This window comes from Anneissia japonica, unplaced genomic scaffold (assembly GCF_011630105.1).
Source record: "Anneissia japonica isolate Jap-2015-1 unplaced genomic scaffold, ASM1163010v1 scaffold287743_len2803612_cov181, whole genome shotgun sequence".
Taxonomy (NCBI): Eukaryota; Metazoa; Echinodermata; class Crinoidea; order Comatulida; family Comatulidae; genus Anneissia; species Anneissia japonica.
The window spans coordinates 1,197,377-1,220,221 of NW_022733259.1; the positions used below are offsets into that span (position 1 = coordinate 1,197,377).

Sequence of the window (22,845 nt, forward strand, 5' to 3'; positions counted from 1 at the left end):
AACCCTAATGAATTTTTATGATAGTTATATATTAAAATTAAATCAAGAATGTGAAAATTTTTTTGATTTTAAAGTCTCAATTATGAAAAAGAAAAGATAGAATTATCTCGGAGCAGCTGGTTTAACCAGAACCATTTATAAAAGATTTTGAATAATTTATAGTCGATTGTTTTAAATGGTGTATTTAAGTGGCTGAGATGTATTTGATACTTGATATAAAAAATTTTACGTTTTCTTTTTTGTTGTAAGATATTGTAATAATAGACTGTATAACAATACAAATTACGAAGAGCCAATAGCATAAAGTTGGAACTAAACATGTTTCATATAGATGTATTAATATTATATTTTGTTTGGTTTTTTTTTATTAAATAAATTTGAATGAATACCTCATACAGTAGCTTGGAATGCCAAGTTAAATGGTATTGATATTTATGTAAAATTGCAGTATGATTAATGGTTGTACTGTGTGTGTGCACCAAAGTGTATATCCTAAGGTCGTTGGTTCAAGCAACCAGCTGTTTTAATTGCTAATTGGCAGGTTTTGAAGTTCAATTTATTACAATAGACAGTGATATACACAAGCAACACACCCTGCAATTATAAGGATCTAATCACTGTTGGAATAATAACATATAATTAATAAAAGCAAATTTTATTGCAGAACACCCATCTATAGAAAATACTGTATAAATTAAGTCAATTATTGGATTACACAATTAAAATTATGATTTATAAGGGCTGATCCAGGATCTTTTTGTTAGGGGAAAAGAATACAGTACCAACAATTTCAGGTGGTTTGAATTCATACCACCATGGGAGAATGGCCCAATCATGACTTGGATGTGATTTAATTTTAGTCTGACTTTCGAAGCTATTATTTCAGTCATAAAAAACATACATACATGTTAATACAATTTTAGAGGCGAGAAAGTTTAAAGGTTGTTTATCTCCCTCTCCCCCCCCCCATTGGCCCCTGATTTATAAAACATCACTCACTGTTTTAGACAGAGGTAAATAATATACTCTATGTGTATCAATAAAGAATTATCTATTTCTAAACATTTTGAAAGCTCATCGTCATTACCTGCGGTGGTTTCAGTGATATTTTATGGTACCGTAAATCCTTGTCAGAAAATATTCCACTAAATATCACTCAATAGGACTGTTGTGTTGAGTAACTGCTCAGTACTCAACTATCAACAAGAAAATAGTGAGAAAAAATTCTAACATTTGTTTCGTAATACCTGTAGTTGATTAAGGGGTCATCCATAATTTTCATTCTTTCATAAGAATACAAAGACATACTCTTTTTTGAAAGAGTACACAATAAAATGTTGATTTGTATGATTTTGAGATCATCATTTGTGGCAAAGACAAGCCAAACCAGTCGCTCGTCGCAAATCGTGTTTCAGAGAAAATGGCCAAAACATGCTGGAATGTCAAATTAAAAAAAATCTATTTTATTGCACTAAACTAACCTTTATATATCTACACATCATTCTGTTCTGTTATTTTCCCCATTTTCAATGTTAAAACAATACTTTTTAAGATTTAAAGATAGTTTCTGCATGAGAAATGCCTGAAATCATAAACTTTGACGGCTAATTTCTCATATATTGTTCTTTAAACAGCTGTGTGGTTAAATGCTTGTAACTTCATAAGGAAATGTCCGATTTGAATGATTTTTTTACCATTTTATAGCTATTATTTTACTCTCTAACACTGTATTAATAACTCAAAATCTATTTTTGTGACGGGTTTGGCTTGTCTTTGCCACATTTGTCTTTATTATTATAAAAGAGTACTTACGTCTATACTCCCAACCTCCCGCCTTCCCTCCAAAAGCATAATATTTTTTCTCTTGAAAATGTTGATAATTATGAATGGCCCTTAATATGAAATAGTTCACTGCAGTTATTTTTTTTTTTTTTTTTTTTTTTTTTTTTTGGAAGTGTATATTATTTTTTAGCCCATCAATAACATAAATTATTCACACATGTTGGTACTAGTCAAGTATGCATTGCCTACAGACCTTTGGGTGCCCAGGGGAACAGGACCCATGTCATGGAACCCTATAATACCCCTGTCTGATAACATTAGACCCCACCCCATTCCCAGCCATGTTGGGCCTGAGTTAGGTGTGGAGCCTTTATGCGGAAATGCCGCCACTGCAATTATGTAACTTATGGATATCTTATGTCAAATGTCATAATTTCGTCTGGGAACACTGCTTGAAAAAGTATTTCTACTGTCCGAGTGCCATTTCTAGACATCTGTTATACTTTTTTTTTATATTGATCAATTCAGGAAATATTGATACAAATGTGTTTACATTGTAATGGGATATAAACATTCTTTCTGTATTATTTTATTCTGTCTGTGGCTACTGTCTCACTCAATAAAGAAAAACTATTACAAGATTACTTCATGTTTTATCACTGTTTAGTTATGTATAACACTGTTGTGTACATTCAAATGTTCATATTAAACCTTACAGTGGCAGTGCTCTCTGACAGTGTCTGTTAATGTTCAGAGGGCAGTGCAGCCACTTAGGTATAGTCTAGGCATGACAATCTCGTGTCGGATCCAATTTGGCAGCCGTTCCAAAAAGTTTAACAACCTAAGAATTAAACAGGAATTTAAAAAAATGTTTGGTATGACTTGTGGCCTGGGGGATTGGTCTGTCTGTGTTAGGGTGTTAAGTCTTCTGTTTTCCCACAAGACACACTTGTACGCACGTCACCATCATCTGTAGTTTCCTATCCATCATCCATTTGAATTTTTAATTGATTTTTATCAACAAGCAACACCTATAACTAGCATATTAATTTGCAAATGTGGGCTAAAATTAACCGTCTGTCAATGAAGTACAAGACCAATGCAATAATTTCACATGTAAATATGTTTATTCATAATTATTTTTGTTTTCAAACAAAATGTTTCATCCAAATTACATAGAAATTAATTATGTAATAAAAAATGCACAAATATAATTGTGATAAAGAATGAAGGGGTCCTATATAATAATGTAACCCCTGCATTGGAACTGTGTGTAGTGTTAATATGGAACAATAACTAAACCCCTACACTAGGGAGGTGTGTATTATTTAACAGGGTAGGAGAAAAATTAACTTTCATAGAAGATAAAATTGAGAACCATATGCAACCCATATTACTAGGGGGAAACAAGCACATACCTGTTAGCACCACTGTAAGTGTAGGCTCAACAAACATACACATCAGGGGCGGATACAGAGACGTCCAAAAGTTGGGCTGATTGAGACAACATTAACATCGCGGATCTGGGGCATGCTCCCAGCAAATTTTTTGTTATTTCCAAAAGGGGGGTGGGGGCTGTTGCTGGCCCCCGCCCTTCTCTAAATCCACCCCTGCATTTAAACTTTATAAGAACACAATACAAAATGACAATACTTTATGACAAAGTTACAAAAACATCTATCTACCATATGTAACATCACTTGCAGCTTTTTTATACAAACATCTTTATTTAATGATTTAAATACAAGCAATTACACCATGAGCAATGCTGATTGATGGCATATATTTATATATATATAGATATATTTTTATATAGATATATGAATTTTATATACATAACATTTGGTGGGATAGTCTTGCAAAAATAACAGCTATTTAAATAAATTTTGTCAATTTTCAAAATAGCCCTTTATACAATCAATTGATTATATAACATCTTATCGCCAATTACATGACTTCTCTCATTAAAATAGTATTATATAAATCATGATACTTTACTGTACATTTCATAAAAGCAAGGTTGGTTGTGTCCAATATATAAATGTTGTTGTTCAATAGAGACTAAACATTCTTTTGTACAATAAACATATTTATTACCATTAGTAATATAGTAAAGAATATGGTAATATTAACCACCATATGTTAATATGTACAGTACATTAATGATGAATATTAATCTCCTTTTCAAAATCAAAGTGGGCAGATCCATTACAAATTCAACGCATTTGTACATTATTCTCCAAATTTAACCTAGTGGTGGCACCAGGAGGGAGAATTAACCCGTCGGACATGACTGGACCCCTGTTGTCCGACGTCACATCAAGGTCATCGAACCCATAAAAAAAAAATTATTTTTAATGTCAATTCTTAACATTTTCGTATAAGAGCACAATTTTGGCCCATACTAAGCCATAAAAACTCCCCACATATTCCGCGACCCAGACTGAGGCCCTATTTGACCCCCTGGCTCAGGCCCCCTGGCTCGGACCCCTGTCGGAAAATTTCTGACCACCTCTGATTTGATCCTAAGTACAATGAAGCAATAACTTATATGCATGCATTATAAACCCTCTAATAAGTATCGACAACTCCAGATTTATGTGAAACTTCAACGCTTATTTACGATTTAGTTACACTGTTATTGGTTAAAAGTAGATGATTATTATTTAGCCATCAACTTGAAATTGATTTTTGTTTCACTTTTTATAAACACAATTTCAAATAGATATATCAAATCTACTATTAAACCTTCTCACGATTCTTTAATAAATCTCGATATAAATCTAGCACATTTTATTTTAGGATGGGAGGAATGTTTGAAACTGACATGTATCATCTATGGTATATTACAAACCTATCCTCTAATTTTTACATACCAAATGATCACTAGTGTTTATATATATAGGCATGCAAAGTATACAGACATAAGTGATGTTTGTTTTTTACATAACTGGCACAAAGATGGTTTCTTAGTTTTAGAAACGATAATACTGTACTGTAATAAAAACACCAGATTTTTATGCTTTGAAAATGTGTTTTAAGGACGAATGACAATTTAGTTATATATCAAGGAATCCACCAATTGATTCAATTATTCCTCAACCCCCGAAGTATGGTGCTACATTGGAACTTTCAAGGAAATTGTAAACAAATTCAGCACAGCTTAAAAATTATTTATACTAAATTTATTGAAAGTTCACATATTGGATTGGTAATTCCACTTATGTCTCTTTAAATTTCTTAAAATGTACACAATAATTGTTTAAACAATTCAATGAAAATCTGCATCACTTCATGAATAAAAACTTGTTATAAAAGGAATATTTTTTTGTCACTATATTGCTGCTTATTAAACATCTTAATGACCAATTTTAATGACATGTTTACAACAACTGATTAAGATACCTTAAGCCATCAAAGATCTTAACTTTGTTCATAATATACAATTTATTATACAGTATTTGGTTTTTCAACATATTTTCAAGTATTGTAATTCCTTATAAGGAAATTTTACTGGGCCTTTGATTTATGCAAATTATTACTAAAACACTATGTGGTAGAGACTAAACATTGTGATATGTTCAGTGTATGGCAAACCTGAAACCACATATTTAACTCGCATACGAAAATGATATTTTGCAGTAAGAATTTCATTAGGCAAACTGTGCATAAGGCCTATTTGACCTTTCCAGGTCAATCAAGCTTAACAACTGACCAATCAAAACATGGCCAGGGATATGCAAATATAACTGTATTATTCAAATGACTAACCCGCAAGACAACATTCTTAGCAATTCTCACATTTTCGACCAATATGTACAGTATCTTTCTATATTGTAAGTCGTGCATAATTTGTTGTATGTATGCCGTATTGCTGATTGTATCCCATCGCTGAAGCACCGACATTTAATTGAATTGATTTTGTATTCCTGGCCATGCTGCAGTAGACAACCAGCAGAGATTCACACTCCACAAGTTTTTGTTGGAAGACCACAGCTGTACCGCTGCACCACACACTTCCACAAAGAAAAAACAATGCCATTAAGTCATTCATCCGCAGTAAAGCCGGGCACTCACTCCACACGACGGTCGTTGGCCGACACGATTCTACGACAACGTGAACGCAATGGTTCATTTTTAATCTGTTCAGACCGCTACTGATAATCAGCAGACGGCGTTGGGTCGTCTATCGCTCACAGGGAGCGGAGTTAGATCGCCGTGCGAGGGGCGTATTACCCCCAACGCAGTGAGTCCCTGGCATAAGTCTCAACGAAGATTTTACATTCAAATTAATTTACCACTGCTACGTCTTAAACAGATACATCCTACTAACAGGCATGTGTTCGTCGGGCACTTAAAACTTTCTTTGGAAATTATTTTCACAAATTATATACACTGCCCTCTTACACTTACATGGTTTCTTTGTCTCTAAAGTCATCTGCACAAAACAAATAATGCTTATTTTGGTTAATCAAACAAGAAACAGCATGTTTTCAATTCCCCTGAAAATTTACTTTTAAAAACCATTATAAATTCCTCTATTTAGAAGGTGTTTATTAATTTTGAACATCCACCAAAGTCGTTAATAGAATTTCATAATGTTTTGGTTTAGACTGTCATGACTTCATAGAAAGACCATCTCTTCAATTAGTTTACAAGACTGTCTCCCGGTCCTCGATATTGCATACCACCATAATCTTTGGTACTTCAGTGGCTCCTGGAGCCTCTTCAATGTCGTCCTCTTTAATTTCATCATACATATGTTCATTCTCTCGATGAGTTTCAACTTCAACATTCTCGTAGTTGTTATTAACATTTGATTGAATGTCTTCCGATCTTTCATCTGATTTCAGTTTTACATTTTCAATAATACCATTCGGTCGACAATCTCTTCCTTGAGAATTCTTGTCTGTGTCAGGTGAATTCTTATCATCTACCGCCTTCTCTGGCACAGAACTCAGTTTGCGAGATACTTCCGAGTGTTTACTGTATAAATTTGATTTTGCAGGTTTATTGGCCTCTGTAAATTCTTTTACGGGTACAACAGGGGAGGTAACAGGAGTGGCGCGTGGAGTTGGTTTTGGGCTGTCAAGCGCAAAATCACGCTCAGAGAATGCAACAGATGGTCTGTTGTCATTTGTGCTGGTATGTTGAGTAAGAACTGATCCAGCCGAATCACGATGCCACTGTTTACCAAACTGCTCACGCATTGTCGCTGACTGTGACATTGATCGAAACCCGCTGATTGTTGCTTTGTATTTGAGAGCTTTTCTTTCGCAGAGACCATGGCGGGCAAGAAGGAGGATACAGTCTCGGCGAAACGTCTTTGTGAAGATGGCATACAGAAATGGATTGGCGCAAGAATTAATCGGATAGAAAAGAACAATGAGGATCTTAGATTCATCTGTTGTGAGAAGAGGTTTACCAAATAAAGCGGTCATTCCAAAGAAAGCAATTGGAGCCCAGCAGGCAAAGTCTGTGAAAACGAGGACAGCCATGCGCTTGGCAACTTTCATATCTTTACGGTGGGTTATCGTATTTGGACTATGTACCGTCATGTACATCATGATGTAACACACGCATATGAGCACAAACGCAATGCCGTTCATTGTAAGAAGAAGAGTCAAGTACACTATGCTCGGAATGGTGCCGTTGTCATATGGCAAGCAGATACTGGTTGTTCCGTAACTACTGACCCCAAATAATGGAAATGATGCCATGAGAATGGCAAACAGCCAGCCGGCAATCATGATACGACTTGCATGATGCAATCGAATGCGTTTGTTAAGGTTGATGGCATATATTATTGTGTACCATCTCTCTATGGTCATAACCGAGAGGGTGAATACAGACAGCTCACTGGAAAAGAGTGAGAAGAAGCCGGCAATTCGACAACCAGCACCAAATTGCCAATTAATAGCATAGTTGTAGTATTCCCCAATAGTGTGGGCGTCCACAGAGGCTATCATCAGTAGATACAACCCCATACAAAAATCAGCAAATGCCAAATTTGTCATTAGAAACTTTGGTACTGACATCTTATTCCTATTTGACAGGAGCACCATGACAACTACTAAGTTACCGATGAGGGCAGTCAATGCAACGCCCCACACAAGTACACGAAGAAAAATGTACCCCATGACATCAGAACAGGGGTTGAATGCATTAGGCACTGGAGTGCACGTTACTAGACTGTAGTTTTTTTTAGCTAATTCATTGCATTTGCTCCCGATATGGTTGTGTGTCGTATTTGGATTGATAGGTGTAATATCAAAACCTAAGGAACCCGAGGAACCTGAGAGACTGTTAGGTTGACCTACGATAGAGTCATTCGATGAAAAAACAAGTGAAGACAGAGCGTGGGATGCTGAACGGTCACCGTCTATAGGATCCGAAGGAAAATTCACAGGTATGTGTGTGGAACTTCCAATGGATCTACGGCGCATCACCACACCGTGTCCAGTTTGAACCAGCGGTACTGCGTCTGAACTGATACGACCCGATGGGTCAAAATGATTTAATGGATCAAATGGTTCCATAGTAGTGGTACCGCGTATCCATGGTGAAGTCTTCGCTCTCGTCCTTTCATTATTTGTTGTTGGCCAATATGGTGGTTCAGCGGTGGTAGTGCAACCTTTGACCTCGTCTGTTTTGTTATACTTTGAGCTGTCTGGGGCATTCCTTTCTGTTTCGTAAGTAAATGCACAACAATGGCTAAAGTAGTGCAGTTGAGCATTTTCTATCTCCTCAAATACAAAGACGGATGGGAACTGCATTAGTCTAGGTGTGTCTTCAATGTTCAATGACTTTATTTTCTTCAATCCCTTGGTTGGCAGCATTTCAATTTTGGTGTTACTCAGATTACTGTACAGAAACAAATAAAAACATAATCTTTCAATATATGAGCATACATTAAGCTACAGTAGACTGGGTTCCAGTTCCCTAAATTTTGTCTTAGTCAGTGAAAACTGTTAAAATTAAATCAATTTTGGCACCCAAGGCATTCTATACTATACTTTTTCATCCAAATTCAACAACTTAACAAAAACAGACACAGGTAGTGCTCTCCGAAATTATCCAGCACTACGGAAAGTCAATGAATTAAAGACTTTTGGCAACAACATAACAAAAACAGATGCTGATGACACTATCCGAATTATCCAGCAAGTCTAACATTAAGCCTACCACAACTACAGAATCTTAACTTTAACCAATTATTCAGTCATTTTATTTTCTTCCATGAATTTTAACGTGTTGTACTGCAGGGCCCTGAAAGCAATGTACCACTACTGTGGCACCATTTACTGGTCAGAGATTGGTTTAATTTTCTTAGTATGACGATCTGTGCTTGTATTTATTTGTTTTTTATCGATGTATTTGAACAGTATTGTATTGTCTTTCTTGGCAGGGGCTTTCATTAAGCACATTACTTATTGACAAATTTGTTTAACTTTTGCTTTTCCTCGGCACCCCTGTTCAACCTTTTTGTTGTTTCTTTGTTGGAAGTTTGAAAATAAAATAAATAAGTCCTTTTAAGAATTTATAAATTACACATAATAACGTACATAAGATCAAGTTCGTCCTCATCAATGCCAGCAAATGAATCCTCAACCAGCCCCTCAATGGGATTATTTGAAAGATCCCTGCGAATAAACAACAAAATGTGTAATGTTCAAAAAGAAAGGATGAGAATATCATTATTAGTAAGTTACAGTATTAATGGCCGTATTCGACTCAGTCATTCTTCGTTAAACCACGCCCACCTGTGCAGTGGTACAATACCACTTAACGAAGACGATCAGTCGAATAGAAAACTGTTAAATACTCAACGAAACAAAATGGCTGCGTAGTTACCGCGATACACGCTGCATAATCAAGGTTGCTTCGGTTTGTGGCAGTATAGGTTTTTTGTAAAAAAAAATTTTTCATCCAGTTTTTGAATTCTTATAGCCTACAATTATTATTTGGCTTCATGTGGGTAAATATTATAATTTTTATTTTCTGAAATTTAATCTAAATTATATTAACACAAATATAGATGCTAAACTGACCAATCAGCCATGTTTGTTTTCGTCACATGGATAACTTAACGCTGATCAACGCACTCTGGTTTACGCTAATTTTCGTTGTCAACGACATCTATTTTACGAACCAGTCAAATGAAAATAATACTCAACGAAAAATCATAGTCAACAAAGTGAACCAGTCAAATAAGCCCAACGTTATCCTTTTAAATGCGAAGTGTATAGAGCCATTTAGTGCAGTAACATTATTATTATCATCATAATCACCTTTACTATCTTCATTATCATCATCATCATCATTATCATCACCACCACCTTCATCATAATCAAGTAAGTAATCATCACCTTTATCATTATCATCTTCACAATTATCATCATCTTCATTACCTTCATCCTCCTCATTTTATCTTCATTATCATCAGCATCATAATTATCATCATCATCATCCTCACTACCATCTTTACATTATTATTGTCGCCACCATCATTATCATCATCATCTCACCTTCAGCATCATCATCTACATTATATTCATCATCCTCACCATCTTTATATTCATTATCACTATCTTCCCCCTCTTTAATATTTTATTAATATTATTATTATTATTATTACTATTATTATTACTATTATTATTGTTGTAAAGTATAGTTTAATTCCATAAATTATTCTCATTCCACTTATATTAATTTAAAGTTTGTCTTCTCCTTTTTCGTCTCACTGTATTTTGTACAAATCTATGTCTACTTACAGATCTTTGACAGTGAGCCCTTCAAAGGTGTAGGCAGGAATTCGAGTGATTTGGTTGTGTTCTAATTCTCTGAAAAAAAAAAATCAAAATTGATAAAAAAGATAATTCTTGAAAAAAAGCCATGTTTTACAGGCTAGGCTGAAGGGGACATCAAGTTGAAGTGTGATCTCGATGAATAGGCAAGGTGGCACTAGCGTCCAAAGTAAGGTGATTTTTAACTACTAGAGCTTGATTTTTGCTATGAACATTTTCAAGGGTTGGGGGCGGCTAGGGGTGACTGGAGTGCGCAAGTATTTTGGGTGGGAATGCATCCCCACACACCTTCTAAATATGCCAGCACCATTAATCCCTATCTGCCACGTTAGCAACATCCTTGGAAACATATTCAACATTGTTCACTTATCACTAACCTTCAAGTTGCTAATCATTAATCCATTAATTAATTACCTGCCAAATAATACTTTCTTCCATCAGTCCACTTAACCAATTAAACTAATATTTCAGTATTAGGCATTAGTGGTCATTAATGAACACATACTTTTATGAATATTATTGGCATTGGCACATTCTTATTGTCATTATTAATTTATTCCTGGTAGGTCAACCTATCAGATGTAAGATGAAAATTAGAATTAAAAAGAGAGAGGGAACGTAACACACACAAGCAATAAATTTATAAAAGAATGTTTATGTAAAGTCAGAAGCAGTTGATGAAAGCTGTTAATTGTGACATTAACATTAAGCACCCTTTGTGACAATAATTTTTGTACTACTCATCCTGAGTATCAATCCATCTAACACAATTATCATCAATTTAAGCAATCTTTGATGCAACAAAATCAATTCACCCCTTATTTCATAGCACAGTCAGTCGTGCAACAAAGAGGCCTGAAGCACTAGCTAAGGCTTCTACGGGTTTCTTACCCTAGGGTCTTGGTCCAAGTAGAGAGCTGAGTATGGGGCAAGCCCCTGTCTCAGCCTTCTTGACGACTAAGGGCATACTATGATGGTTTTTTTTTTAACATGTACCATCTGCTGCTCTAAGGCCCCAATCAGCTGATTTGGGACAGAATGATAAATGTTGATATAAATATATATTCTTTTTAAATATAAAGTGATAGCAGTGCCTGGTGGTCTGGCGATTTCCATTTTTGTCAGAAATGCCACCTACCTCACCCAAAGGCAAAAATATAGACAAAATAAATGCAATACGTTTTGCATTGTCTTAAAGTATTAATCAAAAAGGGACTGTAATTAAATCGGCTGCACAATGTACAGTGATAACATACACTGTTGAGTTTTTTTTTTATTATTATTATTTTGTCACATAAATAGTTAATGAAAAATCAATCACAGGGAGGATATACATATATGTTGATTCTTTAACCTTATTAAAAGGCATATATAATTTTATTATATTTTGTTATTCCAAAATTACACTAAATTGAAAACCTATTATTTTATTTATTACTTTTTAATTAATAAATTATTATTTCATTGTTTTAATGAATGCTATAAAAAAAACAACAGGTCTTTAATGGAGTGGGTAGCCTAATTAACCTAGAGCTTAAAACTTATGAACACAATTTGATATATCTAAAAAGAAAGAAAAAATTACCACCGAGGACTGAGAGACTGAAAATGAATACGGGGTCAGAAGAAGAGCAACGACATGAATGGTATGTGAATTTAAAATCAAACAGCTTTGGAAGTGGAAAAAGAATTAAAGAAAAATATTTAAAAATTGAGAAGATATCTAATTAATTAGCATATAATACTATATTAATTGGCAAGTAAAATGCTAAGTTTTTACAGGACCATATATCCAGAATGTTTACATTTCCAAGACAGTTGAATATGAATTTGTTATTTTCTGTGATTTAAAAATAAAATCCTAAATTTTTACATTTAAACCAGTAATCTACTCAGTCTGTCGTGATTCGGAAAAATGCAATATATTCATTTTTTTGAGATTTTGGCTTAGGGCACCCTGAGGATGTAATCTATCATAGGAAGTGATCATATACTCCTTTTAGAAATATGAAAATACTTTGAGAGTTACGCATTATATCTGTCCACTAAAGCATTATATCCACTAAGCATTGAGAATTGGGCAATCAACCAATCACAGAAGACAATTATACATATTTAATTAATTTCCCAGCTGGTGGAGGTACAATAATACCAAGTATGGAAAGAACTGCATTATTATTTTTCCTTTTTAAGAAGAAGTTACAACTTAAAAGTTGTGGTCATAAGATGAATTGTAGAACCATATTATTAACTAAGATTATTAGGTTAATCTTTCCATGTTGGCACATGCACTGAAAATGTAATTTTTTTTTTGGAAATTTTATCTAACTATACATGTGTATAATGATACTGATAAACAATCAGAATTCTCTGTACTATGCTATTAAACAAATAAAGAATGGACTTTCTTATGTTGTGGTCATATTAGACTGTAACTGTAATATTATTACCATTCAACAAACAACATAAAACAACAAAATTCCCACGTTAATTTCCTAAAATTCTGTACCCATCTATGCTAAACATTTGAAGAGCGGACTTCCTTATGATTTAGGTCTAAGGAAATATAAATTTTTATGGGTCTGAACTTTTAAGGTGACAAAGTGTTCTTCCTTATGTTGTGTTCATATTAGAATGTAATATTAAAAACCATTCAACAAACAATATGAAACATATATCAAGGTTAAACCTTCCACTCTGTGCATGCATGTAACATAAATTTTGGATATAATATGATATTTTCATGTCAGTCGAGAATGTACTGATCATATAAATTGTAGACAGATACTGTTGTCCAATTATGTGCGTTGAAATTGTGACGACGAACTCTGGCTACGGGGCTCTGTTGGCACTTCATATCAAAGGGCCTGTTAATTAATCTTGCACAGGAGCTTGTTATTACCTAGCTATGGTGCTTCCACCCCCTCCTCCTTATCATCATCATCTTCATAATTATTAATTGTCCATAGTGAAGTGGGGAAAGTATGAATTCAGAGTGTAATATTCATTCATTAATAGACATCTCATAATGCATGAAAGTGCATTTCTAAGCATCTGGAAAAAACATTAGTTTCCGCAGGAGGACTGCAAGACTCCCTCACCCGCCTGCCCACCCCATGACTAAAATTTGTCGTCCAGAAACTGAACAAGTAAAAAATACTTTCTCTTCTCATGGCCCCACCTACTCTGCAACCCCATCTGTGCAATAGTCACGGTAAGTGGTAGAAGTGGTTGGCGCAATGCTTGTGGCTCGGACTCTCAACCTTGAGGTCAGGGGTTCGAAAACCCTCGCTGTGCTGTCGTTTGTGTCCTTAGGCAATACACTTTACCTACGTTTGTGTCTCTCCACCCAGGTGTACAAATGGGCACTGGCATATGCTGGGAAGGTAAAACAGACTGCAGTGCGGGAGGAGTGGTGAACCCCCCACAGCCTTGCACAGTCTGGACCAAATGCTAAAGAAAGAGAGACGGGCACTCCGGCCTGCTTCAGGTTTCGAACCTTTATCCTTACTAGGGTAAACTCTGGATGCGCACCTGAGAGGTCGATATTCTAACAATTTTCAGCCCTTAGCCAGCCCGAACCATGGTGGACTGAGGACTCAGGTGGTGTGGACACACACGCAGCCCCTACTGCCAAATCCTACATCCACCCCAGGTGATCCATACAATTTGTTAAAGAAGTTCAAGTCTGAGTTGATGAGACTTTTGACATGAAATATACAAACTGGTAAAGAACACTTAAAAACATACTTACAACTTATATATCAAAAAGTTCATTCCATAGAACATTGACTCATACAGATGTTCAATCTTATTGTGAGTTAAAGACCTACAAAGGAAAAACATAAATGTACAGTAGGAATATTTATGATTATCACAGAACATAATATTATCATTACATGTAACAGTGGCACATATATCTAAAAAAAAACTATAGATCATAATGAATCTGATAGGTTGATATTATAATGAACATATCTCTTAAAAATTTGATACAGTTCCCCTCACAATATGAGGCCATTTTTGGGACCAAGTTTAGGGTCAATTGCGGCTCTGGGATATATTTTCTTGGGGGGGCTAAGTTGTCCGATGGGGGGACTTGAGCTCGTAGGCTCGAGCTGGAGGAAGGGGTTAAGAGGGAGTTCCCCCTCTCAAATGAGATTTTTTTAAAGAATATCAACCTCTGGATGGCCGAAAATGGCACTCTTGGACTGTGACAGATGTGTTGGCTTGGTGTGGGCCTATTTTAATATGTTTTATTGTCTGACTGCCCGACGAGCTCTGTCCGGCGGGGGGCTTGACTTGTCCGGTGGATGGGCTTATCCCCCTCCCCATCATTATTATCATGACTTTATTCTTATAATTAATTGTATAAAAAATCATATTTGTCAAATATAGTTATTATATATTAGGGTAATTAAGTCTTTAATCATGTAACTTCCTCCTTATCTATTTAGCCTGCTGATTAATTGTTCGTTTTTCGTCAGTTGATTCATTCAACTTTTTAACTTACACCCTCTGCAGGAGTCCGGCCTTCGGCTCAATCATGGTCAAGTTTGGAACAGTAGTAATGCCTGTCCTTCCTATTGTCCTGCAAAACAAAATATAACCACAATCAATTTAATAATTAACTGTGTATCAATTAGTATATTACTGGAGTATTTATTTAACTGTAAATATAGTAAATACTATATCAAAATTTAACTATTTTAATACAATTTAATATAGGACCCTTATTCTATGATAAGTAAATATTATTGCACTTCAATAAACTAAATTTTAATGAAAACAGTATATAATATTATTATTTAAAAAATAAGATATAATATTTATATTGCAAACATTATAAAATGGCAATAATTTCAATAAATAATATGTTTACAATAAATGAAACAGGATTTAAAACATTTTTCCCATACTATAATAATTCTTTGATTTCCCCCAATAAAATCTTATAATGTTTTAAAATAGTGACCTAAAATATTCTATAAATAGCTATAATCCACATCAACCCCAGAGAAATAAATCAGGTCAGGGGTCAAATGGAGGCAAAGATAGACAGATGCATTCAATCACTTGAGACTACTGAATTGAGGGCAAAATGACTTTAGCATTCTAGTTTGTAATACCTAATATAACCACCTGTCCACAGGCTAGCTACAAATTTTTTGTTTTTACAGAGATGTTGAGAAGAAAATTGCACAAAATAAAACCATAAATAGGTTAATAGTTAGTATTTAGCCCTGCAGGTAACAAGTTGAAAATTCCAAGTCACAACTGGCTTGGTATTCTCAAGTACGTCAAAAAACAGACAATGCAGCCTGTCAGGGAGCGTACAAGTAGATTACATGAGTTATAACACGTTCACTAAACACATGCTGTAATTTTAGAAAACATTAATAAAAAATCTTTATTTCCAGTCATGGTCTATAGTTTACCAGATTTGAGTCATATCATTTGACGACTCGTTTGGACTAAATTTAGTCCAATCTATTAGGGAAAAAAATCACATGGTCCGGCTAGAAAGGAGTTAAACATCTTGTTCAAGTTAAAATAAATATGCTAAACAAAAAATCCTTAAGTAGTTTGCTACTAGTCCTGTTATAAATAATTCTTTATATGTAGTGATGAAATAGAGGTAATTTGTTAGCCATGTTAGTCTAAAATATTTAGCAATAAAGATAAAGTAAAGACTATCAAATGTTAACTTAAAAATCAGGTGACCTTTGTGTTATTTTTTTGTGTATTTTCATCCTTTAAATTATATATTATGGTACATGAATTTCGAATAAAATGAAATTAAATGAAGAAATTCACTAGTGAACGAAATGTGATTCTTTCATTCAAGTTTCTGTAATGTTTAGTCTACCTAATACTATCATATTTAAAGATGTAGTGTGTATAATTTAATCATAAAATTAAATTAATAATTCATAAACTATGATTCAATAAACATGAATCAAGTCTCATAATAGATATATTGATATTTATAAGATTTTGAAATTTTCTTTAAATAATTGTTGCATTTATTTTAGTTATTTAAAAAAAATGGGTCATAGTTATGTTTGGAAACAAACTTGTTGAATTATGTAGGCAAGTAGCACTGTATCTAACTGGCTGCAGGACAAATAAATGCTTCTCTATGAATTCCCATGAATTTCCCACAAAAATATTAAGAATCTAAAACAACCTAGTTATCTCTACAATTGGAACAGGTGGGCATCATCCAATTTTATTTAAGTTGATACCCAGAAAATTAAAATTAAATAAATAATGCCACGAAAATAATACCGTCTTTAAAGCCCTGTCCAAACTATCAAATTTTCTTTGACAAAAACATGAGACATACCTAAATATGGTCATGATGACATCACATCATCACCATATATAGGCACATTATGACTATGGCGTACAGCAGTTTTTTGTTAAAGAACATTTAATAATCTGTCTGAAGAATACATTGACATGATTTAAATTTATTTAGAATGTATTCCCAAGTACATTGTGAAAATACATTCCTGGTTTCTTGCCAGAACTTTGGTGACAAGTGCCCTATTTCCAATAAAATAAATAAATAATTCCCATAGTAAAAAAAATAGGTTATCATATAGGGAATAAAAAAGTTTTGCTATTAGAATTTAGTTTTTCTTAAACAAAGTTCTTTGGCACAAAAACAAAATAAATTCTGAAATATTAGTTGAAATACAGTGGAAATTTGGAATGCAGTAATATTACATTTATTTTATTGGCACAAATGGTCCAGGGGCTGCGTCATAACACCACAAGTGCTGCCCGTAGCCCCTGGAACATAAAACAAGGTACAATAAAATTTACGATATTATAATCGCTACAAGCTATTATTCAAATTTATGGAAACATTAAAATTTTCAAAAAAACAATAATAATATATCAATATACTTACATATGTTTAAATTCTGGCAAGTTGCCAAATGCACCATCTTCTATAGTTTTCAACTTGGGGGCAATATCAATTTGTCTATCAAGAGAAATATTTTCAAATGATGATTTCAAAGAAAATTTGGTTTAAATACTAATTAAAAATAATCAAGAAGCACATTGGGAAGTTTTCCTCATTCCCCCTGGCCCTCATTGAGCTTCCCCCTGGCCCTCATTGAGCTTCCCCTTGCCCTCATTGAGCTCTACCTGACCCTCGTTGAGATTCCCTGGCCTCATTGAGGTCCTCTTGGCCCTCATTGAGCTCCCTCTGGCCCTCATTGAGCTTCCCTGGCCCTCATCGATCCCCCTTCCCCACCCCCTTATTTTTGACTAATTCTGAATCACTATGGGTAGAGAATGTTGGATAAATTTTTAAAATCTTGTTACTTACAGTAAGTTTAAATATTTAAGTTGACGAAAAGTATTTTCTCTGATGCTTTCAAGCTTAGGTGATTTGTACAGTGCCCTGGAAATAATAAAATGTAACATAAATATACAGTAATTCTAAAGATAGCATCTGTTAGAAAGTATTGGTTCTCCAAAATTAATAGCCTTTGACTTTTGACCCTTCTGATAACCCCACTAAGCTGATTTGAATTAATTGATTTAATTTGAAAAATTAAGGTAAAAAAATGACACAGCAAAGGGTTACATACTGTATGGGAAAGTAATACTTGTGAGATTTGACCAGTTCACCTATAAGGAGGTAACAGGTCAGTGTTCCCTAGTATCATTATGTATGTCAGGTCTGATTATGATGGATCCATAGCATGAAGGAGCACCAGCCCTTTGGTAACAACTTTCTATAACCTCAGGTTTCAAACAGATGAGCGTTCTCGGGCTGTTTCATTTTAATTGTGTCGTACATTGAATCGGGCAGAATTTCATTGCAAATTTAGCAAAAATAGTAACCACTTTGTATAGGTATATTTTACATGGCAAAATCTGCAAAAACTCAAATGCTCAATTACAATTGCTCTTGCCTATAAAAAGTAGCAAATAATTTAAGAACTTTACATGAGAAACTGATTAAAACATTCAATATTTGCTGATATAGATATCTTAACTACAAAACTCCTTAAATTCACTGTCAGCCATTTTAAGCATCTAAAGTATGCAGAAACATAATTATTTATGTTAATTAGTAAGAAAAACTTAAATAAATATGCAAAAAAATCATATACTACATAATTCTTTTTTTTTTCAATAGTCAAGTATCATGAATTTAAATAATAATAATAAGAGTATGAAGATGAATTTGCCATCAATAATTGGTCTATTAATATTTTAATAAAATATACAAAATTGCCATATTTATAGTTTTGTTTAAGCCAATTATAAAAATTATTTTTCTTTTATTAACATTGATAATACATTACCAATACATGAGATATTAAATATACTGTTAGTAATTCATGTGAATGTTATTAACATAAAAATTTAATATAAATATGATGTTATTACTTTCAACAATTTCAATTCTTATTGTTATATTTAGGCGACCAAGTCAGGATAGGATTTTTTTTTTCAATAACAGATTGGCCTTTTATTACTTTGGTTGAAGTGCCAACATATTTCTGGAATCTTGACCATACTAATTCATTTTGAGTACAAACAGGTAGTGTACCAAAATCCAAAAATAGCACAGAGAGCAGAAGGCTTGGATTCTATGAAAATGACCACAGATTGATCAAGTTAAGGGCATTATAGACCCACATTATTGTCCAGGCTAAAGGCTTATTACCAAAGACTTGCCAAGGTAAAGGCTTACATTGTTGCGACCGCAAATTGACCATGCTTAAGGCTTGAAAATTTAGCAGAAAAATGGAGCGAGCTATTGCTAATGAGACTGACCTTGTTTACTTCTTGACAGTCTCGTTAAATTCTCGTCATAACAGAATATCAGATTATTAATTACATTTTCAATCATTCAAATTGGAAAGTTGGTTGAAGAACGTAATGAATCCCGACATCCTTTTCCCTGTTTAGCAATAAGGCTTCTTTTGGGAGTGACGTTTTATCGTACAGAATACTCACTGTACGTTTAGCACATGCTTCGGGTGGGAATTGAACCCACAACCTCTGGTTAACTAGCTTGGTGTCATAACCACTAGAGTACCTAGCTTGTGCTTAGTGACCAGTGTTAAATCTGATCTCCAAGTAGCAGCATGTACTAATGTTATCCTCTAGACATGTTACATAAGCATTGAATTCTTTAGTGACTCTTAAAAATTAAACTCACTTTAAACAATGCCAAAAATAATAATTGATTATACATCCTTTTCGTACACCATGTGGAATATGCCACAAATCTTAAATGATGTTATTTGGTTCTGAGAAGAACCGATTGGATTGTAATTTCTCAATGTTTCGATTAGTACGCGCTAACCGTCTTCATTCGCCATGCAAACCTTCTTTATTTTTAGACTTATTTTAAAATAAAAAATCTTAAACCTTTTTAAAAGGCATGCAATTTGCTGCAGAAAAGGTGAAGGGTTTGTTGTATTGCGTCTTGATTTAAAATTTATTGAGAATGAAGTCACAGGAGTCTCCCGGAAATCGGGACGACTTCCTGCACTCTTACAAGCAAGCAAGAATTTTCCGGAAAATAACCCATCTCTTGCAAATTCATAATATTTGCGTATTTTTAACTTTATTATCAATTCGTCACCATTTTCATGAAGAGACACAAACTTCAATTTCGACGAAAACAACATTTTGAAAAAAATACGTTTGTAATAGACTACTTCACAAATTCGTAAATTTCACTATCAAGGTAACAACATTTTTGAATATATTTTTTAATATGTTTAAAGATAAAGCATTGAACAATTTAAATGTTCAATTTATTTTTCTTTTCTTAACATTAATTAACCTGTTAATTAGCCTGAAATTATGTCTGTTTGTGAAAACGATTGGAATAAACACAGCATATGTTGTTTACACATAGAGTGAAGTTTGTGTCTCTTCGTGCGCTGCACGTACTCTATAGTTAAGACACAAATTTGCACTAACTATTTTAGCCTATGTTTAACGATTGTAGTCAAGGGTGAAAACAGGTCTACAAACTTGGCTTATCCTGTTTAAATCATTATTATATTTTTACGAATAATTCTACATTTATACTGCAAGAAGGGTACCACTAGTTATCACCATGCGCAGCGAAATTTAATTAGATGTGTTAAGAAAGCACATTTAAACACATCTTCCAGATGTGGATTCTTCCAACTTGGGATGCCTGCTGATGTTGCTTCTTAGTGAAGGCTATAACGTCACAATTATCATTGGTAATGCATCAAACTCTTGATATATTTATGTACTTAATTATTTATTTCCACAATACCTCATAAAGTAGAAGCAATATCATAAAAAATTACATAAAAAAACAGAATAGATTAAAATAGTAACTTTTATATTGATTTGTAAAAGAAGAAAAATCTTCAGTATACTTACAGCGATTTCAAGTTGGGAAAATTGGCAAAATCTCCTGCATTTAAACTTGTAAGACTCACATTTGTTAGGTACCTTTGGAAGAAAAAAAAGTATTCATTTAATACTAAGCAGCTCACAAGATTAAAGCAGTTTCAACAACTTTCCTCTCTCTCTCTCTCTTCTGAATAAATAACAATTTTCATTAAGAAATCCAATAAATATTTTATTGCAAGCAATATCGTATAACTTGTTTAGCAATTGTAATATAAAATAAAACTGCTGCTTTTTTCACATATAAATATCACATATCTATGTATATCGCAATTAATTAACTTTCGGTACTGTAATATCTCCTATATGAACAAGTTTTACTAGCCTTCTTCCACAATATATTTAACATGGCGCCCTCTATTGAATATTTCTATTGTCAGCAACAAACTGATCATTACTAGGATATTATTTGATATTATTGTAATATAATTATAATAATAATATAAATAATAATAATAACGATGATGGCGATGATTAAGGATAACAATAACATAAAATTACTTGTGGTAAATTATGATATTGTCATTTCCACAAAAAGTAAGACAAAAATAAAATTATTTAATATGTAATGTGAAAATATATCACCACATTAAGCTTAGCTTTTAAACACTGAGGTTCCCTGTAGTAAATGAGAAGGTAATTTCTTGAAAATGAATTAATAGAATTAGATGATGAGATGAATTCATAAATTAAAACATCAACGACTTGGTAGACTGAAAACGCAACATTTATTCAGAACATGAATATTTCAACTCATCTTCGGGTCTTCTTCAGCATGAGTGACAGATGTGGCAAAGACAAGCCAAACCAGTCACTCGTCGGAAGAATCAATTTTAATTATTAATACAGGGTTAAACAGTAAAATGAGTGCTATAAAATGGTGAAAAAATCATTTAAATCTGACACTTCATTATGAAGTTACACAAGTTTAAACATACAGCTGTTTAAAGAACAATATTTGAGAAATCAGCCTTTAAAGTTTACGATTTCAGGCATTTCTTAGTCAGAAACCATCACCAAATCATTAAAAATTGTTATTTTAACATTGAAAATGAGGAAAATAACAGCATAGCATGATGTATAGATATAAAGGTTAGTTTAGTGCAATAAGATAGATTTCCAAAATTTTGACATTTCAGCATGTTTTGGCCATTATCTCCAAAACAGGATTTGCGACGAGTGACTGGTTTGGCTTGTCTTTGCCACAAATACAACACCAGTTGGCTATAGCAATAATCACAAATACAGTACAATAGATTATTATACTTTTTCTGTTGCCTAACGGTTTGGCGCAGTGGTTGTGGTTCTGCTTCTCAACCTTGAGGTCGGAGGTTCAATCCCTAACTGTGTATTTCGTTTGTGTACTTAGACTAAATATCATAGTTAATATAATGTAAAGTATGGTGTCACGCATGTTCCACGTGTATTTGTTCAATAAAATTTTATGTTCCAAGGATCAATGACTTACATATATATATATATATATATAGTATATATATAATATAATAATAATAATAATAATAATAATAATAATAATAATACAGTATATATATAATATAAATCATCAAAGGTACATATACAGTATTTTAATAAGGACATGATGGGCATCATAACCACTAGACCACGAAGGCTTCATGGTTGAACAGGTCCAAATACCCGTCGGGAACATTGTATTACACAATGCTATGCCTCAAGAGGGCGTTCGCCTCAGCGAGAGGTCGCAGGTTCGAATCCCGTCGGAGGCATTTTATTACACAATGATTTTTCATAGGACTTTATTCGTTGAAAAGCTACAGGGTAGCCTACGATGTTCCAT

At 33.6% G+C, this 22,845-nt stretch overlaps 1 protein-coding gene across 1 annotated transcript; it reads right to left on the reverse strand.

Annotated features, from left to right (window-relative positions):
• Positions 1-1,920: 1,920 nt before the first annotated feature.
• Positions 1,921-21,067, reverse strand: LOC117116038 (thyrotropin receptor-like). Its single transcript, XM_033259973.1, has 8 exons — positions 21,000-21,067; positions 17,938-18,012; positions 17,512-17,586; positions 15,103-15,180; positions 14,344-14,418; positions 10,557-10,625; positions 9,348-9,425; positions 1,921-8,646 (listed from the first exon to the last, which is right to left on the reverse strand). Coding segments are annotated over exons 3-8 (2,514 nt in total). The 5' UTR covers positions 17,514-17,586; positions 17,938-18,012; positions 21,000-21,067; the 3' UTR covers positions 1,921-6,434.
• Between the last annotated feature and the right edge of the window lie 1,778 nt (positions 21,068-22,845).